This window comes from Diplotaxodon limnothrissa, linkage group LG6 (genome assembly GCF_057381915.1).
Source record: "Diplotaxodon limnothrissa isolate DT_005_m linkage group LG6, D_limnothrissa_male_GT1.1, whole genome shotgun sequence".
Lineage (NCBI taxonomy): Eukaryota > Metazoa > Chordata > Actinopteri > Cichliformes > Cichlidae > Diplotaxodon > Diplotaxodon limnothrissa.
This window is the reverse complement of record NC_140601.1, coordinates 43772960-43782807: the sequence shown is the minus strand read 5'-3', so window position 1 is coordinate 43782807 and position 9848 is coordinate 43772960. Positions and strand designations below refer to the sequence as shown.

General features: G+C 44.7%; 1 protein-coding gene across 1 annotated transcript in view; it reads right to left on the bottom strand.

Moving 5' to 3' along the window:
* Nucleotides 1–7428: 7428 nt before the first annotated feature.
* Nucleotides 7429–9848, bottom strand: part of esf1 (ESF1 nucleolar pre-rRNA processing protein) — an 11224-nt gene continuing 8804 nt past the window's right edge. The window contains exon 14 of the mRNA XM_085355290.1: nucleotides 7429–9152. Within this exon, the coding sequence (XP_085211416.1) occupies nucleotides 8826–9152 (327 nt within the window). The 3' untranslated portion in view covers nucleotides 7429–8825. The remainder of the gene's footprint in view (nucleotides 9153–9848) is intronic.

Below are 9848 nucleotides of genomic sequence, written 5' to 3'. Positions count from 1 at the left end.
CCCCCCACACCCTCTAGCAGATTATTACATGAAGGAACCTTTTAAAAAAACAAAAAACAAGCGCGTCCATGCTCACAGGTGTACACACGGGTGATCACACACACAAACTACACCCTTTTTGGCTCCTACCTCAAAGCACACTGTGTTCTGTTGATCTTATGTGCTGCACAATAATGTTTAATATTTAGTATTTACTGTCATATTCCCATATATCATTGTGATGTTGTTTATTCTATTACTCTTGTTCTCTTCTGCTTGTTTTCTTTTTTCTTTCTCAGCAGGTGACCCAGGTGATCGATATATGCATTTTTTTTTCTCTGCCCGTTCTGTTGGTTTTTGTCTTTTGCCCTTCTCCCCCGTCCCTCTTCTCAGCTGTTTCTCTTTCCCTCTTTCTTTCTCCCCTTCTTTCCCCCAGTCAAGTCTGTCCCGTATTCAGTAAGTGAAAATAAAATAAACAATAAAAGGTGAATCAAATGGACCATTACGGCAAGGCTGGGATGGTCAGTTTGGTAAAGTGAATCCGTTGGGCATCTTTCTTTGCCTTTAGACAACAATTCTGATGCAAAAGAGCCAAACGGGACAGGCAAAAAAAAAAAAAAAAAAAAAAAAAAAAAAGGAGGAGGATAGTCGAGTGCTCCCATGATGCTTTTGAGCCTCTGCAGACATCAGTAATAAGTTTTGCAAGAAGCGAGATAAGGATGGGGACGTTTGTCTCACAACAAGAAGCCGTCTCGTCTCGTCCTGATTTCTTCTCCGTGAAGCACTCGATCGTACTGGTTTCACAGGGAGTACCAGTAGGATTACAGGCGATGTCATCCGCAGGTCAGCTGTCCCAGGCGGTCGGCTCGGGCTCGTCGGCTCTCTTCATTACCGGCGTGGCAGCTGTCTGATGGAGCTGATACCGTGCAGCAGGTAAGCTGAGCCTCGTTATCAGCAGACAGGTGTGTAACTGTAGTCGTGCGAATCGCCGGCTCACAGACCTGTGATCTGCCTTGCTGCAGTCACGTGACCTTTGCTCTCACTACTCTCTGTAAGGGGAGCTGACCGCAGGCTGTGCTGGACGCGTGCAAAGTTTAATTATAAAGTCTTTCCATATGAAAGGTGTCCGTCTGTGGTCGTCTTCGGCCTGCTCGTTGGACAGAGCTGGCTTTATCTGCTGATGGCTGCACACAGGGCTCAGTCTGATGATCCCTACCAGGAAGAGCTCTCCTTTAAAGACTTCGGGGCAGACGTAGTAACACTGGGCACAAACTGCAGAGATATCTGGTCTGGGATACCCCACTCCCACCAGGAGGAGCTGGAAAAGCTGTCGTTTCTCACTTTGGTGTTTCCCAAAGTTTAGTGTGGCTGCAGAGCTGCCACGTGACGCTCCGGACTCCTACACCGACGTACCGCTGCAGCCGACACAGGCCTGCGGGTGAAATGAAGTTACCTGAGAATGACTCTGAACTCTGGATGACCCCCTCCTCAACATTAATTATTCCCATTGAGTCAGAGAGGATGGAGACAGGTGAGAGGAGCTGATAAAGAGCGGGGCAGGTTTCCCTTTAAAGACGCTTCCTTGTGTCAAACAAGTACCGAGTCATTAAAACCGTCGAACAGCGGCGAAGTCTCCGAGATCGAGTGGATGCAGTCAGCTGATTCTGGGCTCTTTGAAACAGAACTGATTTAGATCTTTGAGCTCACTTTTATTCACACGCTGCTTTACAATAAAAACGAGAGAAAACACCATCTAACAACAACAATAAATCTATCAGAGCTTTATTTCAGAGTAGCATAACCACGCTACCATATGTCATTTTCTTCTGGAACCGGCTGTCTGATGGTCTTATGTGGAACGAAGTTTGGAGACTCCCCAATCAGTTTTTAATTACCAGCAAAATTAAAGATGTTGCTTATAAATTCATACACAGAATTTACCCATCTAAAGATGATCTTCAAAGCAAACTGTAGCTTTTGTAAAACTTGCAACGAATTTACTAGAATAGAATAGAATAATCCTTTAATTGTCCCACAAGGGGAAATTTGGTTGTAACAGCAGCCAGAAAGACACATATACAAACAAACAGGACAGAAACATACATGATTTTTCTTACATATTTACATTAAGGACAGTGGTTACTATAAACAGAGTACTGTACAGTTATTAAATTAAATAAAAATAACTACAGATAAGAGGCAAACTCAGGTTGTTGTGCGAACCGGTTGATTAAATTATTGCAGTTACAGCGCTGATGTAAACATCTGTTTGTTGGGAGCAGTTCAGATTGTACAGTCTGACAGCTGCAGGGAGGAAGGACCTGCGGAAACGCTCCTTCATGCATCGAGGATGCAGCAGTCTGTCACTGAAGCAGCTCTGCAGCAACATCTGCATGCATGGGCTGGGAGACTCTGTCCATCAGAGATGCTATTTTGGCCACAGTCCTTCTGTCTCCCACCACCTGCACTGGGTCCAGGGTGCATCCCAGAACAGAGCTGGCCTTCCTGATGAGTTTATCCAACCTCCTCCTCTCAGCTGCTGATAAACTGCTGCTCCAACATACCACACTGTAAAAAATGACAGACGCCACCACAGAGTCATAGAAGGTCTTTAAAAGCGCTCCCTGGACTCCAAATGACCTCAGCCGCCTCAGCAGGTAGCGTCTGCTCTGACCCTTCCTGTAAAGAGCATCAGTGTTGTGGCTCCAGTCCAGTTTATTACTCAGGTAAACACCCAGGTACCTATAAGAGTCCACTATCTCAATGTCCACTCCCTGGATGTTCACCGGTGTCAGTGTGGTGGGTCAGCGTCTCCGGAAGTCCACCACCAACTCCTTGGTTTTCCCGGCGTTGATCAACAGGTGGTTCTGCTGACACCAGTCCACAAAGTCCAGAGTCCACTGTCTGCACTCTGAGTCGTCCTCACCTGTGATGAGGCGACTATGGCAGAGTCGTCAGAGAACTTCTGTAGGTGGCAGCGTGGGGAGTTGATGGAGAAGTCTGCGGTGTAGAGGGTGAAGAGGAACGGTGCCAGCACAGTGTGGGGCCCCCGTACTGCAGACCAGCGTGTCAGACACAGCCCTGTGACCTCACATACTGTGGGCGTCCTGTGAGGTAGTCCAGTATCCACTGGGACATGTGGTGGTCCACTCCTGATAGCTCCAGCTTGTCCCTCAGAAGTCGTGGCTGGATGGTGTTGAAAGCACTGGAGAAATCAAAGAACATGATCCTCACAGTGCTTCCAGGCTTCTCCAGGTGAGTCAGAGCTCGGTGCAGGAGGTCGTCCTCCACCCCGATGCCAGGCTGATGGCATCTGGCATCTACTACACATCTGTTTTGGTTTTGTAACCTGGTGCAAGACTTTTGGCAGAGTTTATGTGTTTTTATCTCAGAAAATGTATTTAAAGGATTTGTACTGTTTTGGAAATATGTATCATTTGGTCTCCACATAAACCAAAGACAATGCAACACTGATAACAGATATGTGATTAACTTGTTAATCTTAATGGCTAAATTTCATATTCACAAATCCAAATGTTTAGGAAGACCTTCCTCTTTTTATGTATTCTTCTACGAGCTCGTGCAATATCTTAATTCAATTAAGAACTCTACTAACCCAAAAGCTATAAAAACTATGGTTGAATGTGAAAAAATGAAGATCCTTCAATCACTTTATTCTTTGCTTAATCAATTAAACTTCTCCCCCTAGCATATGTATATTGTAGGTTCTGAATATTGTTTATTCATTTGTTTGTTTATGGTATACATTTTTTGTAAGTGCAGCACCTTTAATGTAGTACTGTTTAATTCTACTTTGTATTGTACTGATGTTTAAATAAAGGGTTGAAGAAAGAAAAAAACAAACTTCAAATTTGGGGAAATCGACGGCGCATTTGGAGGACAGCCGTCGTCGCGTCGCTGTGACGTAATCGGTCTCAAAACGCGTACTGTGCGGTCGCTGGATTGGGACGCAGGCGCAGACAGGAGGCGCTGCTCTGACTCGTACATGGGGCTGTGCTGCCCCCACGAGGACAGACGGTGCTCTCACAGTTCAGGACAGAGAGTCTGTATCATGTTCGTACTGAAGAGTGAAAGCTGTTCAAGTCTTCCAGCTGTTATTGAGACAACATAAGTGTGTGTTTCCATTAGACAGTGAGGCTGGATGAGGTAAATACCTGCAATCATCCAGCAAAGCAATGGGCAGCGCACAAGAGAGAAGAAGGCATGAAGTAATGAACTTCAGCAGTCCAGCTGGACGTGAACTTTCAATCAATCTCCAAAGGTTGATTCTGTTCATCTGGACGTTTTCAGTAGGAGAAACGTTTCGTGACTCCTTCAGTCTCAGCTGACTGCAGGTTTCAACCTTATAAACAGGACATTTGACTGAAACCAGCCACTGAGGAACAATGGGCTGGGAGGGCAGTTCCTTCATCATGATTATGCAAATTCTCACTCTCAAATTCTCACCCTCGGTAACATCCCTGATAAAAAGACAGAAAAGTCTTGAATAAAATGTTAAACTTCGGAGGACGATAAACAAGTGCACACAGCACAGGTGAATGCAGATCCAACAGAAATAATCATAGTTCAAAGCTGCCATAAATATCAACGTTGAGCTGTCGGCATTTAAAACAGTTTTTAAAAACAGTTGCAAGACCTCCGCCGTGACCAGTTTCCTGTGGGGAGTTAGAGGGGACGAGTTCAGAGAAGGGCTTAAATCACCAGGATTAAGCCAAGTTTCAGTCACAAATAAGAAAACGTTAACCTGTCCTATATTACTCCGTAGTCACAGTTTCTCTCCACAGACTGCTGTCAGCCATGACACAGGTTGTTCCTCCGATTCTCTCCGTCACTCCGAGGGGGGCTCTGGTTGACGAGAAGTTTAAAGTGTTGGTCGAGAATCTTCCTCCAGGATGTCTGGTAACCGTCCGCTCCCTCCAAGAACAATTCAACTTTATTTACACAACAACAGTCACTTCAGGGCGCTTTATATTGTAAGGTAGAGCCTATTATACATACAGAGAAAAACCCAACAGTCATGTGACCCCCTATGAGCAGCACTTTGGCAACAGTGGGAAGGAAAAACTCCCTTTTAACAGGAAGAAACCTCCAGCAGAACCAGGCTCAGGGAGGGGCGGGGCCATCTGCTGTGATTGGTTGGGGAGAGAGCAGGAAGACAGGATTAAGACATGCTGTGGAAGAGAGACGGGGGGCTGCATCTGGGACGCTGCAAACTTGTGATTGCGCCTCCGGCCGGATAAGATGGAGCCTGATTATTTAAGACCTTGTATGTGAGGAGCAGGATTTTGAATTCTGGATTTAACAGGAAGCCAAAACAGGAGAAATCTGCTCTCTCTTTCTAGTCCCTGTCAGGACTCTTGCTGCAGCATTTTGGATCAGCTGAAGGCTTTTCAGGGAGTTTTTAGGACATCCTGATAATAATGAATTACAGTCGTCCAGCCTGGAAGTAATAAATGCATGAACTAGTTTTTCAGCGTCACTCTGAGACAGGATATTTCTAACTTTAGAGATGTTGCACAAATGGAAGAACGCAGTCTTACATATTTGTTTAATATGTGCATTGAAGGACATGTCCTGGTCAAAAATGACTCCAAGGTTCCTCACAGTGTTACTGGAGGCCAAGGTAATGCCATCCAGAGTAAGAATCTGCTTAGATACCATATTTCTAAGCTTTTCAGGGCCGAGTACAATAACCTCAGTTTGATCTGAATGAAGAAGCAGAAAGTTAGCGGCCATCCAGGTCTTTATGTCTTTAAGACATTCCTGCAGTTTAACACAGTTTGGCATCTCTGCGTTAGTAATATGTCGATTTTTACATTAGATAATTCTTATTCTAATTCCTTTAGAATAAGAGAAAAAAGAGAAACCAAAAAATAGTTTAAAGTTAAAGAGGTACCTACATAGGGATTGTATGTCATAACGTAAGTATCTACACAGATATGTACCAGTTATAAACAAGTTATATATGCCATATAAAAGAGCAGGAGCAATGTGATCGGTGGTAGTGCACACTGAGTAAGAGGAAGGACTAGAAGTAGGAATGATGGCTGCATTATGCTACAATAAATATGTTCATAAACAGAGGTTAAATGTCCATAAATCGTCTTGAACCAAGGCGCACGCACACTGTGGGGACCCAAAAGCAGACTCAATACGAATTTTTTCTGGAACTGTGTACAGATTTATTAATTTAACAGAGAAGATCAGGAACAACCGGGGAGACGAGAATCTAACTTAATGCCGAAGAAACCGGGAACAGAAACGCCCCGGGAAGCCTTGATCGGGACCGTGGGGAGCTGCAAGAGAAAGGGCAACAATTACTCGTGTGCAGGGCTGCAGAGTCACAACTACTCGAGAGTTAGAATATTGAGGCTTACAGAGTGAGACCGTGGGACTCGGACAGGAGGGTGTCCGTGGGAGAAATTCTAAGTGAGAAAAGTTTAAATTCATGTTGGCAATAAAAGAGCGGGGGCAGAAGGGTCTACAGGTCAATGAAACTGACGATGCTTTACTGCTTTGTGCTTGTTTTCATGTTACTCCACAAGGTCAGTGAAAGAACAAAGGTGCTAACCCCTGGACCAAAAGCAAATGGTCCAAGTGGGCGAGCTGCTGATTTTCAGATGGCAGGTCTACATCTAGAAGCACAATGAGCACAAACACCAACAACCAAAGTGAAGCATTAAGACAAAACTGTCAAACAGGATCCACACATCCTGCCACAAACACATGCAAGACAACTAAATTGGTCCACAGAATAGATGTAAACTGACTAAACTACGACACAAATCAGACAAAAACAGATGCAACATGATCACAAACAGACACATGTTGGCTACATGTTGATGCAAAATGACTGAAATCACACGTGCAACACTTCCTACATATTTGACAACAGAAGAAAAACACAAACAAAGTTGGCATGTATTTTCATTTAGATTTCTTTTTTTATTTCATGCCGAATTAGATATTTTAAAAATCAAGCGCCAAATCACAAAGTCTCCTCCCTGTTTGTACTGTAAGGTCAAAACCCTGCAGTACTACAGAGAACCCCAACAATCAAATGATTAAGTAAGAATGATTGAATGATTCTGTACACACACAGACACAGGCTGTTTATTCAGTTTAAGAGGAACAAGTACTGATAAAAACATCGATCAGTACTGATCGATGTTTTTATCAGTAGGGGAGACCGGGGATAGTTGTAACACTTCCAGTTTCTCCAATCAGGGCTAAGTTTCAAATGATGTGACTCATCCTGTGCATGCCCAACTCAGTTCTGCTATCACATGTGAAAAATCAGCACATTTTGTCAAACACAGACAATTTAACACAAAAAAAAGCAAGTTTTTCTACTTTATTTCAATTTGTAATAGCATTATCTGCTTTGCAGTTAAACTCATCAAACTTGAATTATGTTATTTGTATGTCTGTGGGGATAAATTCTGTCTTTAGTGCTAATGTTTTAGCCGTTGGCTGTAATGTTAGCGAGTTCATGGCTATAGGAGTCTGGGTCAGTTGTAACAATAATGCAGATGTTACAACTTACCACACTATTACTTTAACTTATATTAAACAAGTTGGGGCAACGACATCAGCAGAGAGAGGTTCACTGGTCGCTTTTGTATATGCGGTTAATGCCATTGGCAACACAATTCCCCCACTGTTTGTGTTCCCACACATACATTATGCAGACCTCTGTGTCAGAGATGGACCAGTAGGAAGTACTGGTAGTGGAAATAAATCAGGATGGGTGCAAGAAACAGATTTCCTCATCTTTCTGAAGCACTTTGCAAACCACACCAAGGTAAGCCATGATAAAAAGTAATGGAATTGCGATGCTGGTGAACAACTACATTTTTTCAGCTTCATTGTTATGTTCAAAATTGGTGCAAGAGTTGTAGGTTATAATGCCCACTGAGCCAATGAGGCCAAACTCAAGGAAGACCAACCAAAATTAAGGAAATATTCAGTTGCAGAAAATTCCATAATTTGTCTTTTTTGGGGGGTTGGAATATGTTCAAAAGTTAGATTTCTGCATTCTGTCACACACACGGCTACATAAATGGATCTCTGCACAACTCCTCCATCTAATGCGCAGCACACAGTGCAGCAGTCGCAGCCTGCAGCACGTCCTCCACAGTGGAAATAACAGTTTCTCTGTAATCATCTGGATGCTTATAATTGATATATTTCTTTGTAAGTTTGTAATAAACTGTATTGTTTTATTAGTTCTGTGTATTACTGTGTTTATTGGAGTGACTGTGACCACAACACTTCCTCTGGGATGACTAAACATTCTGGTGGGGATAAAGGAAGCGTCGGTGACGTGTCCGTGACACAGCAGCAGCTGTCACCTGTTTTCAGCGTGGGCAGATCTGAACTCTGATCTCGTCTGATGTTTACAGAAAGGCCTGATTCTGTCAGTCGTTTAACATGATGTGACTGTTGCTCATTCTCAGCCAATCATCACCTTTCCCTGGAAACTCGGCTGATGGGTTTTGTACGGATTATTAACCCTCGGCCAGGATGCAAGGCTGCATTAAAGCTTGCTGATTAGAGGCGTGGCCTCTTTGACTGACGGGTGGATGCGACGCTGGCGGCTGCAGCTGCCCGCGGCCTGCCTGAACAGAACGATATTACAGCATTATAGCGAAGGAGCGATCCAGACGAACGACTCTGTGTTTTTAATCCTTTTAATCTCAGTTCTGTGAAACATCAATAATAAAACTTTTCCACGTTCGTGCATATTAACACAAAACCCGAGGGCAGTCCAGGAAGTAGATCCTGCGTGATAGGCGCCTGATGGACGTGGCTAACGTCTGGAGCTACAGCAGCTTCTGCTTCTTGCGAGCCTGAAACTGCTGCGTTTTGCTTTTGATGGATCTGACGAGCAGCGACAGACTCGGGTCCATCTGCGTCGTTGTCGCCCGAGCGTCAGACTCTGCTTCCCGACTTTTCCTGTCGCTCTCCGCCTGCGTGGGCGTGACCTCCTGAGCGCCCTCCAGGCGCCGCTGCTGCTCCTCCCGCCGGCGCTGCTTCTCGGCTACGATGCTCTGCGTGGCTTTGGTCTTCTTGTAGCTGGGGTGGGAGGGGTCCAGGTTGAAGAGATGGGAGGTGAACATGGCCTGGAAACGAGGGTCTTTAACGTCCACCTGCAGAGAGGGAGAGACGGGACATTTAGCTCCAGGTGTATCGTAAGGTCAGTTTCACGCACACCTGAGCCTGGATTGGCCCAGACGGGTCTGAAGGTCAGCGCCATCGTTTCCCACTGCGGTCACATCATGTGACCTGCTGCCATCAGCCAAACGATGCAGACCAACCAATCCTGCACAAACAGACTGAGGAGCGGCCGTTTGCCCCGAGCGTGACCTCCATCACCCCCACCCACCCAATGCTACATGCAGAATAACTCCATCACTGCACTCAAACTTAATCACTAAGGTTAATCATTTATTTATGATTAACCACGCCCCCTCCCGCCACAACAGTAGGCCAAACGAAGCGCAAGGAGCGTCAGCTACAGTGGGGCAAAAAAGTATTTAGTCAGCCACCGATTGTGCAAGTTCCCCCACCTAAAATGATGACAGAGGTCAGTAATTTGCACCAGAGGTACACTTCAACTGTGAGAGACAGAATGTGAAAAAAAAATCCATGAATCCACATGGTAGGATTTGTAAAGAATTTATTGGTAAATCAGGGTGGAAAATAAGTATTTGGTCAATAACAAAAATACAACTCAATACTTTGTAACATAACCTTTGTTGGCAATAACAGAGGTCAAACGTTTACTATAGGTCTTTACCAGGTTTGCACACACAGTAGCTGGTATTTTGGCCCATTCCTCCATG